The sequence below is a fragment of the Aquila chrysaetos genome, chromosome 21 (genome assembly GCF_900496995.4).
Source record: "Aquila chrysaetos chrysaetos chromosome 21, bAquChr1.4, whole genome shotgun sequence".
Classification (NCBI taxonomy): Eukaryota; Metazoa; Chordata; class Aves; order Accipitriformes; family Accipitridae; genus Aquila; species Aquila chrysaetos.
Window position 1 is genome coordinate 16,770,420 of NC_044024.1, and position 23,029 is coordinate 16,793,448.

The 23,029-nt window shown below is 44.8% G+C and overlaps 1 protein-coding gene across 1 annotated transcript in view; it reads right to left on the reverse strand.

Moving 5' to 3' along the window:
* IL1RAPL2 (interleukin 1 receptor accessory protein like 2) overlaps positions 1-15,566 on the reverse strand; it is a 402,287-nt gene extending 386,721 nt beyond the window's left edge. The window contains 2 exon segments of the mRNA XM_029997043.1: positions 3,154-3,254; positions 15,433-15,566. Of these exon segments, the coding sequence (XP_029852903.1) occupies positions 3,154-3,235 (82 nt within the window). The 5' untranslated portion in view covers positions 3,236-3,254; positions 15,433-15,566.
* Positions 15,567-23,029: the final 7,463 nt, after the last annotated feature.

Here is a 23,029-nt window from a genome sequence, read left to right on the forward strand (position 1 = left end):
TCCACTCTTGAGCTCTCTTTAATGACTCTTGCCTGTTGTCCAGCCCCTGTGTACTGTCTGCATTTGCTGTCTGGACTTCTCATCCTCAACTTTCTCCCCTTGGGTTTCCATTCCTTAACTTCAAAGGAGTATTTTCCCACCAGCCTCGGAAGATAATTTCCTAGCCAAACCCCTGTTCTCTTTAAGGCAACTTCAGTTTCACTGATAACACCCTTCTGGACATTCTGCCCCTCTTTTGACTGCCTCAGGTTTAGTGATGCCTTTGCATCACCTGAAGACAACACCGCACTTTCTCATTACTCCACCCCAAGTTCTCTTCAACTCAGCTCTCTTTAGATTCTCCCTACCCCTTACACAGGGTATATTCTATTATGTGATATTACACACATGCTAGTCAACTTCATAATTGCCCTTGTACTTAACACTAATCACAATTCTGGCCATTCATGCAATAATTCTACATATTGCTTGGAAAAATGCCAGTCTACATAAGTCAGCAAAGACACTGATACCCTGATTTTGCTGGTTTATTGCCCTAGTAGCCCAAATCTGTCTTTATCATCAGTGTCAGCACTTTCCATGCACTGCTTCACACAGCTCTACATAACTGTCTGCACAATTTCCCTTCCCCTCTTAAGGATGCTCACCAGCTTAGACGTCCCCATACCAATAGCCAGCAAGACCCAAGACTACAACATCCATCCAGAACATTGCTGCAGAGATCCTGTCTGCAGGGTGTCATTTGGGCACCCCATCCACTCCCCTCGCCCTGGCTCTCACCTGCAGCTAAAACAGTCTTCCTGCTTTCAGAGATCCTGCTGTTTACACTGCAGTGCAGCTGCCCACAAATAACCATTAAATTACTTTCCCCTTCCCACTCTCCTTTATCAAGACACCAGTAAAAAGAAAAAAGACCCTGAACTACAGCACCAGCATGCTATAGCTACTGCCACCCTACCAAGCAACATGGTCTCGTTGTTTCCTCGTGCATTTGCCTAGCTGCATCCATCCACTATCTCCCATCTCCTACTTCAACAACAATACAAATAGTTAAAGTTCAGAAGCCTCTGGAGCATCTGTCCCTTCACAACATATAACATTTAGTGAAGACCCAAGCAATCAAATAACAGTCCTTCATATCTAAAGACCCCTTTCAGAAAGGGAGTCAAATTATCAATTTTGCTTTAAAGTCCTGAAATCACAGATACAGAAAATGTATTTCACACACAATGTAGTGGAAAAAGAAAAAGAAAAAAGAGAAATCAATAGTTTGCTCCACATAGCAACCTAAAAATCAGCACGTATGACAGAATGAGTATTGAAGGTGAAAACCAACTACATGATCATGTACTTGCAAAGAAACTATAATTTTACTTTACATGCATTTTTTCCCCTTCATCTTATACTCAACATATACCAACTCAATCAAATGAAAAGAACCAGCTATTCACTAGTGGGTTATATTTAGCAATAGACAGTCTAACATATTAAAGCATTTTTCCCACCAGTACTCAACCTGAATTGATACTGTCAACAGCTGCCAATAACATAAGACATTCCGTAGAGTCAAAGAAAGCAGATAAAAAAAACCCAAAACACTAAAATATAATTAAAGGTAAACTACCAGCTGAATGATGCTATAACCACAGGCATGTTACTTCTACAGATGTGTACTTCTGATAAAAGAAATGCAAAGGCCCTTCCTTGCAGCCAGGTGGTGTTGCCTGGCATCAGTGAATCAAGGCTGCTCAATTATACAGATTATGGATCTCACAGGGGTTCCCAGCCAGGCCAGTAATAACAGTTTTGGAAAACAGGAACACCATTGCCCTTAGCAGGGTTTAGATCAAGTTCCACTGTAGCCAAACCCCGATATCCATGACTGCGCAAACAGGGCTCAGGGCACAATAACCACAACAAAAGGCTATAGACTGGTTCGATTTAGCAACATCCATTTACACTTTCTAGCCCAGCAGAAAGAATTCAGCCTAGCATCTGGTGGTTCCCAGAGTAACGCTTCCTAGCCTGGGATGTGACATCTAGTTCTTTATAATAGATGGACCAATAACTTTTCTCCTCCATTCTCAAGAAATGCAGAAATTAAACTTAAAACTAGCCACAACAACTAAAGTTAGTAATTTCTGTTTGTACCTGCATTGCTAAAAGTGTTGGCATTGTAAAGTGTTGGCTGAAGAGAACAGTATGATCAATGGAAGCCCTCACACTTGTATGTATAGCACACAACTAGCGGGAAAAAAAATAAGTTAACATGCAAGTTTAAAAGTACAACATTTATCCTGCATCAGTTACCTGTCCACATACACACGGCTCTAGCAGACTAACACCGCTATGTAACACTGCAGCTAACCTACTTGTCTGCCCAATGTCCTTCCAAACTCACAGCTTACGTGAGAAAGGCAAACAGTCTCATGAAGTCATTCCCTTTGAGGGGGGAGAGCTGCATAGACTAGAAGTCACTTCAGGCTCTAGTATAGATGAAACATTATCCAGATCAACTGTCTATCCTGGAAGGAGATACTCTAATGCTTCTTTGAAGTGTTCTGTTGCTATTAGTAGGTTTCAAAAGGTTTACGTTGGTAAACATAAACCAACTCCCACTCCCTTCCACTGCCAGAAGAATCAGACATTATCTACCCAGGAAAGCTCTTCCCAGTTAACCCTATATAAGATCACACATATGGCTGGCATGACTTTTTGTAAGATGTCCTTCCAACATACAAAGAAACCACCCAGACTTAAAAGTCACCACAAACCACATTCACAGTTAAGAAAATCTCTTAGTATAAGAAAAAGATTGGCTATTAAAACAATGCCAGTCATTATTACCTTTGTGGGTTTTCAACCAGATCAACCTTTTCTTTTTCTTTTTTTTTTAAATTGGGGGGCGGTGTTAATAAAAAAAAACATAAGGACACTTTCAAATAGCTTAAAGTCACATCGACAGAACTCTATAGTGAGAAAATTCATCACGTAACATCTGGTAAGCAAACCATATTGGTTATGACTTTTTTTTTTTTTTTTTTAAAGAGAACAAGAAGTATATATGCAAAGCAAAAAGCAGCCACCTAAAATGCTTGATTGCATGAGCACTAGGTCCAGATTCAAAAGTAAAAATATTTTTCTGTGACTTACCAGAATTTCTCTTTGACACGAGCTTCAAATTCATGCTGACTACAGTACAGATCACAAGAACCAAGAGAACAAGAGGCTTCATCTTTCACTTTCTGTGACAGCTGAAATGCAAACATAGTATGAAGTCTGAATCACAGCTCTTCACTACAACAAAGCAGCAGCTACAGTTAAACATTTCTGAAAGAACCATTACAGAGCAATGGCTTAATCTAGTGACTTCTGGGTTTATTTTTATGCAGAGGTAGGAAAACACAGTGGTTCAAAGTAACTGTCTGTGAATAATTTATCTTTGACTATCACACAAAAGAGTTGGGTTTTTTTAAATGACACTTTGAAAATATTATTTTGCTTAAAAAAACCACAAGACTTAACTATTTATTTGAAATAGTATGGGTCTAATCTGGCAGATTTTTGTATGTTATTTAAGGGGGAGACCCTGATGGTCATGAATAGTTTTGTCTCATACAAACAGGCCACGCGCTTAATAAACCTTCACAGTGTTCAGGAAAAGCTAAAGAATAGGTTATTCATGCAATTTCTCTTAGCAACCTTATTTTCCCACTGGTGACCTTGTAAAAGCTCCTACAATGAATTAATGCTATTTCAGACATTTCTCCTATAAAATGAGGTAAAGACTGGTGAACAAAATTCAGAAATCAATGAACGCAGGTCTCGGGATTCTCATTAAAAAGATAAAATTTGTCTCTCCTGTAAACTTTGCTACCTACTTTATATCACATATATTTAAAAAAAAAGAAAAGATCTAGCTTAACGTTGTATTTTTAATTTTATATAATCACTGGAACTAATTCTGTTTACAGGTCCGAGGTCATTCAAGAAAACACAGCAAGAGCAAACCTGAGGCTCCTTACCTGCACTTAAAAACAGGTAGAACAAATCTGAACTCAGCAAAGCCCATCTCTCTATATACCTATATCTCTCTCTCAATGAAAGAGAGAGATATGCTTAATTGTAAGCTAGAGTCCTCAAATACATGCTTAGCTTGAAGTCACAGGCCTTCAAGTAGCTTGGTATTTTTAGACTCCAGGAATTCATCTCCATATCAGATACAGACTTCAGATCAGGACCCTTATTCTCAGATAAAGAGGGCCATCATCTAAATCAGTACGAAATTATTATTTGCACCAGAAGATTCAGCAAACATTTTACAGCAGTTTCTTTTTAAACAGAAATACACAAAACTACCTGCATTAGTAGTCAAAATGAAGGCCAACAAAACAGAATCATTCCTTAAACACTGTACCACATCCGCCCGCCCAGCCCACTCAGAGGCACCCTCAACTTTGGGACCAGCCCAGACCCCTGCAGTTCTGAACATCTGCTCAACATGATAAACCAGCAAGAAGGTACAATGTCCTGCAGTTCGCTGAAAATTATTCAGTTTAATTTGAGTTTATTACATCAAATATTCTTCCCTTGTAATTTTACTACCAGCCTACTGTTGTGTGAAGAAAATGTAAGGAACCCTGTATAATCTTTTACACGATGGCAATTATGCTGCTATTCAATTATTTCAAAATTACCACTTAAAACTGAAGTTTTCCCCCTCTCACCTTACCATACTGTGAGCTATAAATAGACAGTGGATTTCCGCCCCCCCCCCCCCCCCCCCAATTCCATGTTCCCGTGGGCACTTTATGCCTATTGATTCCCCACAATAATGATGCTAAAGGAATAATACGTGCTGAAGGCTCTCTGACAGTGGTTAATGGCAGAATTAGTATTCATTCTTCTTTAACCTCTCCTTGGAGTACCAAAATCCTGAAACAAGCAAGGCCATCTTGACAAGAGAGCTTAAAAAAAAAGTAATTGAACTAAATCTTTTGACAGATAATTGTAATGATGATGTTATGCTAGAATGATTTTCAAGTGTAGCTTTGCAAATTACTTTCTCCACTTTCCTCCCTTCAGTTATTACAGCTGAAGTATGTAACTCCTAGGTCTTTTTTCATGTGGGTCCCTCCATCCCCACCCCAAACGAGCTATGCTGCATTAAATACACTTAAAAATTCAAAGCAAGTTCTGCTGGCCACCATTAATGCTAGAGATAGGCAGAAATTCTTTGTTCTGTCAGCACTGATAGGAGTTTTGCTTTTTGAAGCCCTGGCCTCACCAAGGCAGTCAGTCTCTGTACCTGCAAAAATCAGGAAAATACAGCAGGGAAAGCGCAAGAAACTGCTCTAGCACCTAGTCATTCACAGCCTAGCCCAGAGCCTCAGCTTGTCACATCTGACACGACCCCACTGAAGCTGGCATGAAAATACACATCAAAGTTTGAGGTGTCATCTTCACAGTCTTAGACATCCAGCCAGAAAAAGGAAGGATCAGTCACACCAGTGTGACCAGTGGGTCAGTTGGATATTGTCCTGAGACAGCAGACAGCTATAGACAACAACGCTGTTCAAATGATTTTTTTTAAACATACAATTTGACAAAGAAAGCAAGGTACAGTGTAAGATGTATTTCCCCCAAAAGAATGTCAAGCACCCAGAGGAGGGAAGGTTGTATGTTTCCAGGACAAAGTCTCTAAATTTGCTCAGGAGTAGATTTCTGGGGCTGAGCCTGTCAAGACTCCCATCATGTCTCCCAATGGGACCAGTTTCACAACTCCTTCCTCTGGGCTGTTTGCTCACCTATCAGGCAGTGGGATGGACTAGAGACTCAAGACAATCCTGTGCTAGACTACTAGCACTTCTGGAAATAAATGAGTGGGACAGTGTCTATGATCTGATGAAGAACATGAATAAAACTGGGCTAGCTTGATGAGGTATGAGATGGGATAAAGCAGTTAACATTCAATACCGTTTTTCTATAATCAAGGCATTTTCCTTCAAGCAGGGCTGATTTTGTCATTTGACAAACTTTCCCCTCACAGGCACTGAGCGGCATTTCCCTGAGGAGCTGCTTACTCTGATGCTGCCAACTCCAAGCAGCTGTGAGTAGGAGCTCACAGCTGTAACAAGAACACAGTACTCTACTGGATACACCTCACAAGAGAGGGACCAAGTTTAGGACCATTCCCAGAAGAGTGAAGAAGACGTCTTACTTAATAAGGGTACAGAAATACCAATTACAGCTAACTTGCCCAAGATCACTGAGAGGAGGGAAGAGAGACACAGAACAAAGTGCTTGTTGAGAAGGCTGAAAGAATCGCTAAACAAGTTAATTCAGCCCTTGTTGTGACCTGCCAGGTTGCATTTGTATTGAGACAAGTAAAGGGAGGTTGCTACCGTCAGAGGGAGAAACCTAGGAGAAGCAAGGTGTGACAACTTTAGTCTCAATCATTCCACTGCTAATGAGGCCACCCCTTCCCTCCTCATACCATTTGACCCTACAGACCACAGACTTCAGGCAGCTTTCCCAGTCTGCTATAAGCACCCAGCAGCTACAGGGGGACCAGGCTCTGATGCAGCACAAATTCTGTTCTTCTAACAGAAATCCTGACTCCCATATGCTGCCTAATGGCCTTCACCTGTGTTGAAAAACTTAGTTCTTCTGAATCCTCAGAAAACAGGGCTTGGGAAATTGTGTCCCATTTTCTTCATGTACTGGTTGCTGTCCTTCCAGCACCCACTTCAGCTCACATAACTTCCCAGACTCAAAAGAATTTCAAGTGACAAGGTTAGAAGAAAGCATTTAGAAACAAGAAGGAAGCATTAATATGGAGCATTAATATTCTGCACAAAACCCAGCACTGAGATTCCCAAGTTCCCACTTTAAATGTAATTTAGTTTCGCTCTAATTTCTACCATGAGCTTTGTTTATATAGTGTTCCTTTTTAAGAGAAAGCAAGAAAAGTGGTGCATGTGTGCACTAAGGCACACGTCTGTGCACAGACTGAGATTTGCTGACACACCACGAGGCTCTGCAGATTCTGGTTTCTCCACAGAAGCTGCGATGCAGAAGGTGCTCATTAAAAACAGCAGCCCACCTCTTTAGCGGTTTCCAATTGTCAGGTTTTGTTGCTCAGAAATCTCACAGAAATAAATTACCGTTTTCACCCCTCACACAAAGGATGCAATGGCAACAGTAATTCTTTCATTGTCTTTACAGTATGCTAGATGGTGACTTCTGTTCACTTCTTTTCAAACCATTTCCCCACTCCACTTTTTAAGGCTTTGAATTTTAATATGAACTCTCTCTCAGGTCTTCTCTTCTTTTGCCAATACACCACACTTTGAGCTGTTTACTACTGAAAGATTTTCAGTCTATATAATAAGCTGGATGGAAGCAATCCACAATGGGCATCACTCCCTTTTTGTTGATACCTCAAACACAAATAAAAAAATATTTAAGATCAGAAATGCATGCTAGTTCAAATAACGTATCTTCAGCTCTACTTGATATGGGTCATGTAGTGTTCTTCGCTCTGTCGCTCAATGAGCATCAAAGAATATTCCATTCTGCCTAATTCACTGTGCATCTTCACCATCATAACCAGCCACTTAAGTTGTCTAAATATGCAATGAACATTAATTCTACAAGGCAGTGCACATTTCAGCATTTGTCTTGCTGGATTTGAGACTCCACTCGGCTCAGGTCCTTAACTAAGTTCGCATCTGGCTAATTCTCCTTGTTCAGCTGAAATTCTATGAGAAATTTAAAACTGAGGTAAGCACGGAGGGAACCTGGCAGTGCTTGTGTTGTGCAAACAAAGTAACCAGCAACAATGAGACAACATCTAAAATGTCTGGGATTATTAGTGGCTCAACAGTGTATCAGCTGCATGATAGCAATACAACAAGGAAAGACCAAGGTATTGTCCTGAGGAAGCAAAGGGAACCACAGCTAAATACACAGAGCGCCTGACAAGGTCACAACACCAACCTGTAACAATTCCTCCAAAGGCTGCGTGTCTGGGTGCAAAAGAAAAGGAACAAACTGTAAAACTCACAGATCTTTTGTGACATGAAGGGGGTAAACTCAGAATCTTATCAGTTATTTCAGAAGAAACAAACAGCACCACCCCTTAGGTGTTAACACTGAGGTTTTGCTTGAAAGATTGCAATACTTTCATTAAAGTTAAATATCTTCCAAATGGCAACCATAGAAGATACCAAGAACAACATCTTAAAGCTTCAAAAGGCATCCTACAGTATAACACCAAAACAAAAAAATGGGCTTCAGTGGCAGGCACAAAAGAAAAATACTGTGGATGGCCTCCACACAATACTTCTCCCATTAACATTTCTGGCTGCAAAGAGTAGAAGTGATTTTAGTCATGTTAAAGTAGCAATCAGACTCAACACTATGAGCAAACTGCTGGTTTGCCCTGTAGAGAGAAAACCCTGCAAGCATTAACACAAGAACCTTTTCCTGCAAGAACTTTCCAATCCAATAGCTGCCTAAAACAGTGCTCAGTTATGGCAAAAAATTAGGAGCAGGAAATGGAAAAAAACCCTGAAATATTCCAAATACAAATAAAGATTCCAATATCTATAGAATTAAAATGCTAACCAGAGGGGTTAGTGATGAGCATATGATACAGGCATTCATCTAAATTGCTACTAAGAAAATTCGACAAAAACCTGAGCTGCCCATCTTAACAGTTTCATGAACCAAAAGAACTAGAACTACTCAGCACTGATTAGCAGCTCGAGTACTATCAGCTCACACCACACACTGACCTTGATTCCCTAAGCAACTCACTCACACAGAATTCAAGTTCATTATATCTTCAAATTGGATTTTAAATCCCTGAATCATACTCCTCCCTTATTGCAGCAACTCCTGCACTTGGAAATGCAGAAAGCAAATGTATGGAGGAACAACAAGAACAACAAAGGAGCGGGAAAGTTAGCTATTATTTTTTAAGCCTCATGCCCAGCTGCACCTTCAATGATATACTGATTCAGCACTACCCTGGATTCTACAGAGAACTATTGTTCCAGCCTTAACTTTGCAATATTCTAACTACACATGCCAAGATATATGCCTATGCTTGTCCAGTATCACAGCTTTTAAATTTGAGTAGTCCAGGCCTTTTATAGACATTCAAAGTGAAATACGTGTTGTGGGAGGAGGATTACAGCTGTACTTCAAGCCCTTATGGTTTATGAGGTCAACATAATGGATCTATTAATTTACAGCCTTTTTTTTCCTCTAGAGTAGGAGCTATTAATATTCTACATATATTTACTTCTGCAGATTGTGGTTTAATCAATACAGTACTTCAGGCAACATGAAGTACCATAGGCAATGTAAAGACTGTCAGACCAAGAGTGTTTAGGTTTACAGAGTGGGGCTTAGCCTCTTACCACTTTGCAGAAGTACTTAAAAGATTACAGAAAAGCCAGCTGAGGGAGAGAAGAAAATGCAAAGACGGTCTACACTTGGAAAGCTAAACGTGTACACTAGTACTGGGGAAAGGGGAGTGATTTTAAGAATCAGCTTAAATCAGTCTAAGTCCTAGAACTGACGCAGTTACGGCAAGACAGTTCCCAAAGCAGAGTAAGCCGCAGCAGTAATCACAGCCACCCGAGGGGAAAGAGGAGCCCCAGCGACAGATGACCACATACGCTTCCCAACACCAAGAAGGCCGCTGGGCACTGTCCCAGGAGGGCAGGCTTCTTCTGGGCTGAGATGAACTCGGAGGCTACTCTCTCAGACCCAGCCCAGCCAGCCCGCCCTGGGCTGCAGAGAGGCTCTGCTCAGGAAAAAAAACACTCTGAACCCTGCTTTTCAGCTCTCTGGGGGGAAAAAAGCCAGTTACTGATGAGAACTCTTAGGCTTCAGAGTCACTGAGAAACCCTGTAAATTCCGGAAAACCCATGGCTTCACCTGACTCGAGCTCTTCAATCACCAACACCCAGAGCAAACACCACTGCTCAGGTCACGGCCTTTTCCTCCTGAGTGCTTTAGATGATCTTGCAAGTGACCACAGGTCTACTCTACAGAGCCTCAACCACAAAAGACAACATTTCAGATTAAAAGAGATGAGAAAAGTCCATTCTCACCCACATCAATTTCAAAACTCACACGCTCTTACATCAACAAGGAAGTCTGTCCAATTCGCAGCAGCCGACACAAGAGCATTATTAAGCCAAAAGATTAGATGCTTTGCTTCTTTCATACTCATACCAACCTTGCTCTCCAAGCAGCTTTTGTAGAAAAGCTACTAAAAAATGGAGAGAGAGACAGTTCAAAGAGAGGTCTCAATCCTGAAAGATAGCATATCGCTCCTCTTCCCCCTCCACACTGCTTCTCTCATTCCCCTTCTCTTCCTCAAGGCTCATTATGGAGGTGCTCAGCACAAAACAGAACTAGATTTTAGACTGGACTGCCATCTGCATGCTGAAGTGTTCCCTGCTTTTATAGAGAAACTGCTTTTACAGCGTCTTAAAACAGTCCTCTTTCCGGGACCACATAGAAGATGGACTGCAGCTGTTACAAGTGTCAGCCGTATTGACTTTATATCTGCTCCTATATACATTCATACCTCTGCAATATTTACACAATAACAATATTTGCACTATTCATGGCAAACCTGGTCCACATTCACTCCTGCACATTAATGAAACAAGCACCAAGAGAACACAACTCTGCATGCGATGTGCTTAGAATTTCATTCCTTGATCTCATTCATGGCCACATGCTTCCCTAACTAATACATAAAGCTCAAAGACGACAGAATTAACAGAAAAAAAATGACATACCAGCTGTTACGCTTCTTATAAAGCACTCTTCCACAGTCTTCCACTTAGAAAACACAGTTGCAGAGAAGCAAGATAGGGCACTGCCGTCAGCAAAGGCAAGTTGCTTTCACTGTACTCGGCACCATCTCATAGTACCTTAGAGTGATAAACATATTCTTGATGAGGACTTTTTTTCCCTTACATAACCAGAGGCTAGCTTTTACCTATATGTATTTTGCCAGATTTGGCTGGGTGAAAATAAGAATTTAATTAAGCAAGCAAGCAAGCAAACCCCCCAGAATTTGAGAATCGTAAGAAACTGCTTTTAGAACATTACTTTCAGATATTTTGTGGAAATCTTGTAAACAATGGGGGGTTGTTCTGATGCAGGCCAAAATAAAATTAAAATATGTATTTTATGTGCTCTGGAATTGCTCTGCCAAATAGACATCCTTGTTAATTTAGCTGGTACATAAAGCAGTAGGAAGAAGGGTGGAAGGAACTCTCTTCCTATAGTGCTTTTGGGGTGGAAAGGGGATGGAAAGGAAAGGATTAGCCAAAAAAACCCTGCAGAAGTTTCTAACATGCAGTCTCTCTCCCACCAGCTCTGTCACTGAACATAACACACCCCTCGGTCCTCCACCGATTCCAAGGGGGGCTTACCTAGGTCAAGTACCAGATGCCAGAGGAAACCCTGACCCTCAAAGCTAGCAAAAAGATTCTCATTATTTTCAGCAAGGGCAAGATCTCTTCCCTTTGTCTTCTTTTCAAGGCTGTTTAAAGGAAGATTTATTTTTAGTTGGACACCCCAAAAAGAAAATGGCCTCTTAAAGTGTCTCTTTATTTTGTGATACAGTTTAAATGTTCGCTTCCCTTTCCAGCACTAAAGACCTCCTGATAAATAGCTCAGACTTACATTGTTTGAGGAAGGCTTAGAAATGGAGAGCAGATACGGTTTCCCATACAGCCCTTTAAGGCTGTTTAATAGTTGTTCACGATTTAGCATCCCTTGATATTTTCAGCTTCAGCCTCAGTTTGAAGTGAGAGATTACTCAGAGCCCGAATGTTTTGGAGAGCAGGAAAAGTCCATACATTATAAATGCTTTATTTGTACTTCTTACTGTGAGTACAAATTCTCAGCCCTTTCCCTCAGACACACAGGTCAACGCCACCAGCCCCAGGCACCCGGGGCAGCTTCCCACCTCAGCCAGCAGGGATGCCTGGCTGCACAGGGCACAGTCATGCTCCTTGGAACTCTTCCTCTACCTCTGGTTCCACAAGGGCATCTCAACCCAGGACAGAAAAAATTTGGACAAAACAGCCTCTCTCTTCCAAATGCCACATCGAAGACACTGTTCTCTGTAGCTTTAACTGGATAATTGTAACATGTACCCTTCTTTCCCCAGGAAACAGCTGCAGACAATCAGGGAACAAATTACTCTGCCTATGCAAACAAACCAAATCCCTTCACAGACCCATCCCAGCCAGACAGCCTCACCTGGATGCTCCTGTCATCTCCAAGCAGGCAGAGCATCCCAAGGGGTATGGGCCTCGTATGTTGTCGCCATTTCCTACCCCTTGCTCTCCCAGCAGCCTACCTGCATCTCTGCTGGGCTCCTCACACACACTGCCTCCATACACAAGCTGCCTATTATTTTTGCGAGGAACTGAAGCCAGCAGCTGCCCTACACCTCCAGACATACACACTCTTAAACCCTCCACGGCTCGAGCTTATCATAGGGTGGCAAGGCACAACACGCACGAGATCTGAGCCCAGCAAGTGCACTCCTACCTGCCTCCGGTTCCTCACTCCTCTGCAGCCTCCTCTGGGCTTAAGTCTGCAAAGTCCAGCTTCTTCTGAGGCCCAGGCCTCCAGCTTCCATCAAACCAGGAAACCTCATCCTTCCTCTCCCACACCACCGGTCCCTGCCTGATTCAGAAGTGATCTGTGCCAGAAGAACAGCCCTTCTGCTTAGCTCACCTTCTCCCCACCAGCCTATGAATCCCTCCTGACCCTCTCAGGCTCTTTTTTGATCTGACTTCTGTCTGGAGAGTGGCCAGTCCCCTCACACTGGTTTCCAACAGCTTCAGCTACTGCACTGCTTCAAAGCACAGCCACTAGACTGGCAGCCCTGGAGATTAAAAGGCTTTCCATTGCTCAGTTCTGCGAGAGATGAAGCAATTCAGACAAAGCTGGCTAATGCCCCATATGCACAGGGGCTCCAGCAAGTGTGTGGCATCCACTAAAATTGACTGAAGTTGGCTAAGTGCATTAATGTGGCACACCTGGTCTTTCTTCTTACCTCTTGTGCAAGCAAATCTTCCTCCCTTCTTCCTCCCCCCCATTTTACTGCTAAAGCATCAATCACCAAAGAATTTGAAGACAAACCTCCTATGAGCTTCCAGGTACTGTGAAAGTAAAAGAGTGGTCTCCAGAGAACTCTTGAGCCTTACAAATGGAACAACCAAAGATTCATCTTTCTCTCTCGTGTGCTCACTTCCAGCCCAAGCAGGGGGGTCAGTATAAGGAAGTCTTGCTATGAGCTAACATCCCTGAACGTTCCCAGCTGACCACCCACCCCTCCCAGGTACCCAGGAGCAGGCCAGAAGTGCACGCACGCCCACACACGCAGGATATGTGCCTTCTGACATCCTTGGTCACCAGCTAGAAAGCTTTAGTTCAGTAGAGGAAGGTCTCCCCTCGCAGACTCGGATCTGGAGCACGCTGGAGGTGCAAGCTGCTGCCTAGCAACACCAGCGCTCTGCAGGGAGGTCGTAGCATGCCCCCGTCCTCCCACTGCAAGAGGTCTCCCGTGTATGGAAAAACACCATCAGAAGGATGCGATCCTTAGTAATTTCTTGGAAAGCCATCCTGCACATTACCAACTACAACCCCTGCTTAACCATGAACTCGCCAAATCCTGAAGAACCCCTGCCTGTGCCTTGGTGAACTGCCAGAAGTCTTCACTTCTCAAGTTCACTGCACGTGTAGTACGCCCCACTGGCTTACGGAGCCCAAAATCCCAAATCCCAGCCTGTCCCTCATCTCCTCCTCAGCCACTTGTCTATTGCAAAGCAAGAACTTGACTCGCTGTCAGACAGCTTCCTCCCCAAACTTACCTCCTGCCTCAGGTCTGACATGAGCAACGCTTTTCAGCCACCATATCCTCCTCAAAGCTGGCCTGCTCCTCCCTCCGGAGGGAAGCCCCTTCCCATGCACTACACAGAAGCAGGGCAGGCAGTCACCTGCTCTTACAGCTGAGACATCTGACAGATATCACAGACTGACAGGCAGCTGCAGTTTTATCCCTGCTAAGAAGTAACGTTCCCTTTTAAGCACCAGCAGCAGGAGTTTGGGGCGAGCACCTCTCTCAGGCATGAATGCAACCACACTCACACAACGCCTGGGCACCCTGAAACAGCCCTTCCCCACTCCTGAGCAGGCAGCGGCTCACCTTGCCTTGCATCGACCTCTAACAATTCTCTGAAAAACCTCAAAACTATGTGCACTCTGATGGTAATATCATAACAGCCACAAACCGCATGCACACACTCTAAAAATATGATTTTTTAAAATAATCAGGATAAAAACAAGAGAGTACAAACACTGCAGAGGAGCACGAGAAAGTGCCAGTTCCTGGAAGCACAGGTTTTTCCTCACAGTACAAGCCTAAGTTTGGGTGTTAATCCAAAAGGAGCAGAGGTTGCCCAAAGCACGCAGACCTTACCATAACTTTGAGAAACTGGAGCTTACAGCATTTTTCCATCAGAAACTTTAGATTCTTTGAATCTTAGCAGAGACAGCAGTCCACGGACAGGCTCTTTAAAAACAGCTGCTTAATCAAGCGCTTGAAAGAGGTTTCGTGCCCTTTAGCAGGTTTCCATCAGACCCCAAACGAAACTAGAGAAGCCTTATTACCACAAAACTTTCGGAAGCAGCTAGAGATTTCCGAGTTGCCCAACGTTCAAGACACCATTGCGGTATCTCAGAGCAGCCAAGCCTCCAAAGAACCGGCACCTTTTCAACAAGCTCCACCAAGCTGCAACATCCCAAAAAAACAAGTCCTCGCGTGTTTTTCTTTTAAATCCCCGGCAGCAACACTTTTCCCCGGGAAGCCCCACGCGCGTTCGCGTCTCTGAGCGAGAGCCCCTCGATACTAACCAAGACCTCCCTTCGTGACAGAAAACCACTTCGGGCACCTCCGCAGCCGCAGGGCCCGATCCGGGGAGGGGGGAACGGCGGAGCCCGACGCGCCAACACGGACGGCCCCGGCCCCGGCCCCGGCCCCGAGCAGCCGCTCCTTCAGGAGACCGGCGGGGCGGACCCCGGAGGGCTCGGGGGCGGCCGCCCGCCCGGGACGGAGAGCCGGGGCTGCGGAGGGATCCCTGCCGGTTGCCCCTCGGTAGCAGCGGGTCCGCCGGGCTCCCTCCGCCCGCCCGCCCCGGGGCTGAGGGCGGGACGCGGCACCAGCCGCCCCTCAGCGCCGTCCCGCGCACGGCGGGGGCGGCACCGAGGGGATACGCGTTACACCCGAACTTTTTTTTTTTTTTTCTTTGGGGGAAGATTTTAAAAATAAAAATAAAAACGAAATTGCCGCGAGAAGCGCTGCGCGGCAGGGCTTACCTCCTCGGCGGCTCACCCTCTAGGTCTCCATACCGGCACGGCCCCGTCCGAGGCCGGCGGGCAGCGGGCGGGCCCCCGCCGCGGAGGCAGTGGAAGCTGCGGAGGCGACGCGGGCCGCCCGTCTGAGCGGAACGCGGCTTCCCGCCGCCGCGGAGGAGGAGGAGGAGGAGGAGGAGGTGGAGCGGGCGCTGCCCCCCCCGTCGAGTTACGGCGGGGCGGCCGGGCGGCGGAGCCGCTGTGAGGGGAGTGGAGCGGAGCGGGACGGCGCTGCCCGCCGCCACCGACGGCTCCGCACGCGGCAGGTGCGCCCGCCCGCCCCGCAGCAGCGAGACGCCGCAGCGCCCCCTGGCGGCCGCGCCGCGCCGCTGCCCGCCCACCCGCCAACCGGGCACCGCGCGCCGGCCCCGCCGCCCCGCGCCACGCTCCCGGGCCCCGCGCTGGCAAAGTGCCGCCGCCGAAGCCCCGTAAAGCCCGGACGGGGAAGGGGCTGTCGCGCCCCGGGGAGGGGCCCGCTCTCGGCCGAAGAAACGGCATTTGCACGAAACCGGGGGAAGCCGCTTTCGCGCCCGCCGCGCGTTTTCACACCGTCGTTAGCGCCGATTTAACCGGACCGCCTTGAACCGGACCAGGCTAGGTTTCCCTTCCCTAACTCTGCTTCTGACACGGCACGTCCACGCTTTCTCCAGCACGGTAGCGGTATTTTTAGTTTGCCTGTGCTGCTTTTTATTCGCTTTTAAGTTATCTTAGAATAGCTCCATGCAGAATATAATCTACTGCTGCATTTTGCTCAGATTCACAGGAGGACCCAGTTTTGTTAGGCAACTGCGATCCAGGCAGGAAAACCACGGGCCAAATTTCTCTAAGCGCACTTCGCGCTCACGTCAGCAATGTGGCTTTACAGCGCCGTTGCTTGGCCTGACTTGCGCTGCGTCACAGCGCGTGCGATTGTCGCTCACGCTCGTGACCCCTGTGAGGCTGCAAACACCGAGCAACGCAGCGGCGAGAAGCTCGTAACCTGAACACGCAAGCAGCGTCCAGCCACTCGCAGGAAAACATCTTCCTTGGGAGACCCTCACCATAAAAGTTAACGTCCCCTCGGCATCTTCCCCCCAAGCCAGGGCGGCGAAGAAGAGCCGGATCCTGCTCAGTCGCGCACGGCTCACCTCAGCTGTGCATCGGTGTCAGCATCTTTGCGATTACTGATGTCAAAGCCAAGAAAACACTCCGCTCTGCTTTCGGGTCTTTATCACGTATGCAGAGCTGACAATTAGAAACATTGTCTTGTTACCTATAAACAGAGTAAATCTGAACTAGATGTGGTACAGGGACAACAAAAGTAGCAGCAGTTTTAGTCATTTCTCTCAGTATAACCGTCCTTTAAAACTTCTTTTGACTTGAGGAGGTGCTGGGGACGAAGAGCGCGCGGCCGCTGTGTTCTGCGAGGCGAGGCCAAGAACAACCAAACGCCACGACTTTTCCCTGTCCCAGCCGTGGGGAGGACTCAGGCACACACAAGGTATTCTCACATACAGTAAATGAGCAAAACTGTTGTAGTGCAGGAATGTGACAAAAATCAATAAACTAGCCCATTTTTATTGCCTGTATAAATCTTTTAACTAATTAGAAACAGTCAATAAGTTGCCAGGAGACCTTGCTTCTCCGTGTGACACAGACTTCTTCACCAAGATGCTAATACCTTTGCTGCGATTTATAACCTCTGACACTTCAGCTACTCTTTCATTTCTCCTGGCATGATTACAGTGTAAAAGTGCTATTTTTTAAGTATCAAGTCACTTACTAAAGTCACTTTTTATCTGAATTAAAAGATTAAAAGCCTAGAAATAAAACATCCCATGGACTTTGAAATATACAGTTAGGTGAAGCTGTATTTAATGGTACCTTGGATTTATATTTGAACTTTAAATGAATAGATAAAGCAGTATCACTACAGATTCTTCAGCATTTTATAATAAGTCAAAAAAACCTTAATTATTACGGTACACTATATGAACGTATACATTATTCATAAAAAAGAGGGAAATATACCACTGACTGAATTTTTTTAAAACTAATTTTGTTTCCCTTATTCTGATCTCATCTCAGCCCATTGTGGAAAATAATCCATTTCACAGACAAGAGTAATATGATATACAGCTGTCAGTCTTTAGGTATGCTCAGTAGGAATGAAAGGAAGAATGTGGTATTAATGGAGTTGAATACAGAGGAGAAGAGATCAGCCTTCAGAGGAACTATAGGAACAGCCTGCCATGCACCAAGCCTTACATTAATTTCTGATGTACTACTAAAGAAGTAATGAGACCTGTTTTGGCCTTTGTTTCTGACCTCCTTTTTTTTTTTTTTTTTTTTAATACATGTGATAAAGCAGGCTAGGGACCCCACCTAAGACATTCCAGGTGCACTGTGTGTTGTACACGCACACAGAAAGAATGGAGAATGATGCAGTTGACACTGATAAAAATGGGAGAGAGAGAAATTATTCACACTGTCATACCTGTCCATACTAGGAAGGGATGTCCAAAGAGACTGATGAACTTGGGCAATGTCAAGGAGTAGGTCTGTGGAGAGCCAGGAACTGAATGTACCATCTTGAATCCCAGTTAGTTCTCCAATCCTTGATTTGTTAAATCTCTCCATTCTTTCTGCTAACCAAATTATTTCATGATGGGATATTCTAGTGTTCTAATCCAACGCCAGAGAATTCAGTGAAAAAGACTCTTTTCCACTGACTTCGGTTAGCTTTGGAAGAGTCCCCAGACACACTTTCTTAATCAATTTTAATCAGTCTATGCATGGACTCACCCACATCCCTTACAATTAGATTGTGGCCAAACATCCTCTCCCGACCGCCACCAGCAGAGGTTGTCCTCCCAGCTGCTCTTTTCTCACCTCCCAAGGATCGATGGAATCTGCCGGTTGAGTGCCTTGCACTCTGTCCTGCTTCAGTCAAATAAGATAGGTTTGTTTGGACTTTAAACAGCAGAAATTAAAGAGCTCCCACCTGAGCAGCTTGCTTGACAGAGCTGGGGCACAAAGTGAGCAGCCTCCAGCATGAATAGGTTAATTTAGGGGGTATAAATTGCCCTAATAAACACTACCACTAACACAGCTAGTTCCAAAAGGGGCCATCGTCCGTGGCGGTGATCAGGAAACCCCCAGCCTTGCCATGAACCTCTGCTTCTGAATCTACATGATTCTCACATCTTTCTTGCCTGAATGGGAAGATGACAGGATGAGAGAATTTACAGCTGTGTAAAGTCCCATTTATTGACTTTATGTCTAGTCTTTTGTATATAGCCACACAGATTCACGTCTGATCTTTCAGAAATATGGCCACACGTGGAAACTATGCATGTGTGTCTGTGTGTATATGCTCCTGCTCAGAAGACACCCTGTGATGACCACCATAAGCAAGAGGAAATAAGGCTGAAAGCGAAGTCCATCTCTCTCCGAAAACACCATCAACCCTTCCCAGCAATTAATTCCAGCAGACAGTGATGCAAAGCTGGTAGATAACCCCGTCGCAGCCAGGCGCAAGTATCCAACCTCCCTAAGACCAGGTCACAGCGACAGACCTGCAGGGCTGCAAACCTGCGGACGCTGCAAACCTGCAGACGCTGCAAACCTGCCGACGCTGCAGAGCGTCGCCCACTCGCACGCTGCGTCCACCACCTCCAGCCCCGCTGCGCCCTGCTGCCCAGGGCCCCGTGCTCTCCACAGGCTGCTCTGCCAGCAGCACCCACGTTGCCGGAGCGGAGCGGGGCGGAAGCGCTGATCCACGAGGATGTGAGATGCTGATGCTGCAACAGCAGAGCACGGAAGGGAGCTCATCACAGAGAGACTTGGCAGGGCTGCGTTTACACGGGACAAAAGCCAAAGCAAAGAGAGCCTGTTGTGAAAGGAATGAGGAGGACATCGGCGGCCGGATAACACCGGATGAAGGATTAGCTACAGGAAGGAATAAACTGACAAGGAGAGAATCCTGCCTGGCTGGTAGCAGCCATGATTCTGATCACCGCTTGTCAGGAGATAAACACAGAGCTGCAGAGTAACATATTTCCAGTCAGCTCTGCAAAGAGGGAGTTTTAATAGGGTGCCAGTTCCCTTCAGTTGGAGGGACTTGCACAATAATGTCACTGCTGTTGACTGAAGTTACAGACAGTATAAAGCAGCATTAAATGCCAAGATTTCAAAAATCATTTTGCATCTGACATTCTCCTGAGTTATTTCAAGTGAAAGATAAATGCACTATCTTCCAAGCAGTAATCTTATTTGATACCAACAACATACACAAGTAGTTAAGTTTGGAATAGGGTAACTTTCTCGCTTTTATGCTTGAAAGCTGCAGATAAAATTATTAAGCATTTTGCATGTACAGAGTGTAAGAGGAGTGACTGCTCTGCATAAGTATATGGATTGGAAAATGAGAATTCCCTTCCCCAAAGAATAACACGACAGGCTTACAGCAGAGGTAACATCTTCATGCAGTAGGCATTATATTTTTGTAAAAGAGTAAAAAGATACAGCATATTGACTATTTACCTGTCTCTCTTGACTGGCCAACAGCAGAAATGGAAGCATTGTTTGGGATTAATTAAAATCAGACACAAATCCTAACTTTGCCTTAATCCAGCAAACAGCTATGAAGCTTGTTAGGGAAACTGCTCAAATGGAGAGCTTTTTTTCATGTGCAGAATAGTTTGTGGAATGTAAAATCCACTAACAGATAGTGGAAATATGCTTCCATTTCCCATTGGGAATTTCTCAGATAAGACTAAGACAAATGCTGCCTCTGACTGTTTATTTCACTTTTTGGTGGGAGAACCAATAATCAGCTAGAAAAAGGGGGGGGGGGGGTAAAAATAATTAGCACACACAAACTCTCATACTGGTGATTTCTGTCCTCTGGGTGGGACGTTGCTACACAATCGACCCAGCAGTTCTGAGACCTCTGGTGAGCACCAACAACATCTTAAAGCAGATCAGCCCCTAAATAATAGAAAAGTCCTCCACCAGCCCCTCAGTTCTCCTCCATTCATCCCCTTTCAGTTGTGCTGTATCTACCACCAAAACCATGGTTGGCAGAGACACAGAGACAAAAGATCAAATGCAAGTTGTGCTTCTTCTAACCTCTTGTGGGATTTAGAGAAGCTAATCAATGTTGGATTCACTTGTATTCCACGGATCGTTTTTGTTTGGCAGTATCTAATCATAATTGCAGAAATCCCATTGCAATACAGAGTTTGGCAAACTCATCTTGGAACAGCTCATTTGGTGCAAACTTAGATTATATTTTAACTTCAATGATAAGAAATTACTGAGAAGATGACAAGCACGGTTAGTTTTAGATGCCACAAGCTGAGGAAAAAGAGGTAAGTTACCTGAAACGATCTCATCACATTTTGTAACTTTGTCCTCATAAAATGCAAATTTCTGCAAGTGGATGGTTTGAAAAACCTAGTTTAAAAAGTAAAAGGAAATAAAGCCTAGAGATCAACAAATACTGATGTTGATCATCTATGTTTTTCTATTACAGATTTCTTTTCCCCTCTCCATTTTTTGCTGGTGCTTCTAGAAAAGAAGAAATTAATACAGCACTTTCTTTACTTCTTTGTGTTTGTAGCAAACAATAGAAGTTTTAAATCTGGTTGTAAAAATTGTCCTCTTTTCGATTTCTGTTCTGCTCAGATTATCATATTACAGGCCACAGAACAGAGCAAATCATAACAATGAAGGGAAGGGTACAACAAATGGTCTGAAACTCTGGACTGATGGCAAAAAAACACAAATTACTTTTCTGGACAGAAGCTGCACATATTTGGGGTAGCTTATATTTAGTTGAATAATGGATTTTCCAGGTCAGCTGGCAAAAGGAAAAGAAAAATGTTGTTTCAGATGAAAATGAAATGGACTTTCAAGGCAGGGGAGAAATGTGGCAAAAATAATAATGATCAGCTTTAAGTGTTGTTTCATATCCTTGTTCACAGATAGATAAATTGTGTATTAAACCTACATACCTGGACTGTACTGTAAACAAGTGTCTCTTTTTCAAGTTGACCAGCACCACTACTAAGATGCAAAGTTCAAGGTTATATTCCAGAGCCTGCTTCTTTTCCTTCCCCAAAAGACAACTGGGCTTCAACTCAAGCAGAAGCTCCAGGCTAGCCTGACCTGCAGAAAAGGAGAATTTCGCTGTTCCCACCTGTATCCGCACAAGGGTCCTCCCTGGCTCCGCACACTCGCACGCTGCAGTCGCCGACGGGCCTGCCGGAGAGCGTAGAAAGAGCCAAGCGTGTTAAATGACCCGCGCTGCGTAGCGGCAGCGGCACAGCTCCCAGCTAGGGTAGCTCGCGCCAGGCTCCAGCTGGGGAGGGTTGGAGGGGGGAGCCGCGGGAGCCTGCCTTGGCTCCTCTGAGCACAGCCTCGGAGGCCAGAGGCACGGCGAAGAGGCTCACGGGCCAAGACCCTTTCTCAAGCCCTCACTTCACCTCGAGGGCGAACGCAGGCATAAAGATCCTCTCGCTTTTATGCAACATCGTATTTGGCAGAAAAAGGGTTCCTTCATCTTTCTGAGGTGTATATACACGAAGTACATTTGGCAAGAAAAAGGTACTCCGTGCTTACACACCTGCACATCCACCCGTTCACCTGGCAGGCTGCTCCAGCGTGACCTGTTTGAGCGGTCCTCTAATTTATCACATCAGTAATTCAATTCTGATGTCAATATTTCAAGGTCTTTTTAAGCATCAGTGACCATATCCTATGAATGGGGGGGGGGGGGGGGGGGGGAAGCGAACATATTGGCAGCAGTCAACAAAGCAAAGATATGCTAAAATACTTTTTCCAGCCTTAACTATTTTAATGCCTGGTAATAAACACTTTTCAGGACATTTGTTTTCAGGCTTTGTCATCCTCTGTTGTCCATGCATTCTAAGGCACTGAATTCCCTTCCCCCAGTGTATCTATGAAGAGAAACATTTATGGAAATAAAGGGATATGATTTAATCTCAGATTCAAAGACTAAACAGTGGCTTTAGACACAGCATTTGGGGTTTTTTTCACGATGCTTAAGCCAGTCCTGCCCTCCAAGCTGTCAGTGAGTTCATTTCCTCAAAAGCAATGAGTGTTATCAAAGACAAAAAAACAAAACAAGTCAGTGGAACTGGAGCTAACAGCTTCATAAACACCTTTGATTGCCAACGCTTTTGGCTTGCGGTAACATGGTAATATTCTAAAATTGGCTTGAATTTCTGTAAGAACCTGTTTAGTGTATTTCAAACTTGAAGGTTTCTTACCTATGCAAAAATGCCAGTACTTGGAAATATCAAGCACATTAGAGTTATACCCTGTCTTAAAGGAAACAGAACACGCATGCTGAAACTGCTTGCTTAATTTCTATTTTGAGTATTAGTATTCCCCGGCAGAAAACGGGTGGAAGACAAATGCATAGGTATGTCTGCTCCATGCAGGCACATGCTGCCCGGGCTGTCCAGCCTCCGCCTCCACCAAACCTCCAGTGTGCAGCTTGCATTGAACTGCTCAGGGCCAGAGGCACCTCTTATATTTCCAAAATAAAGAA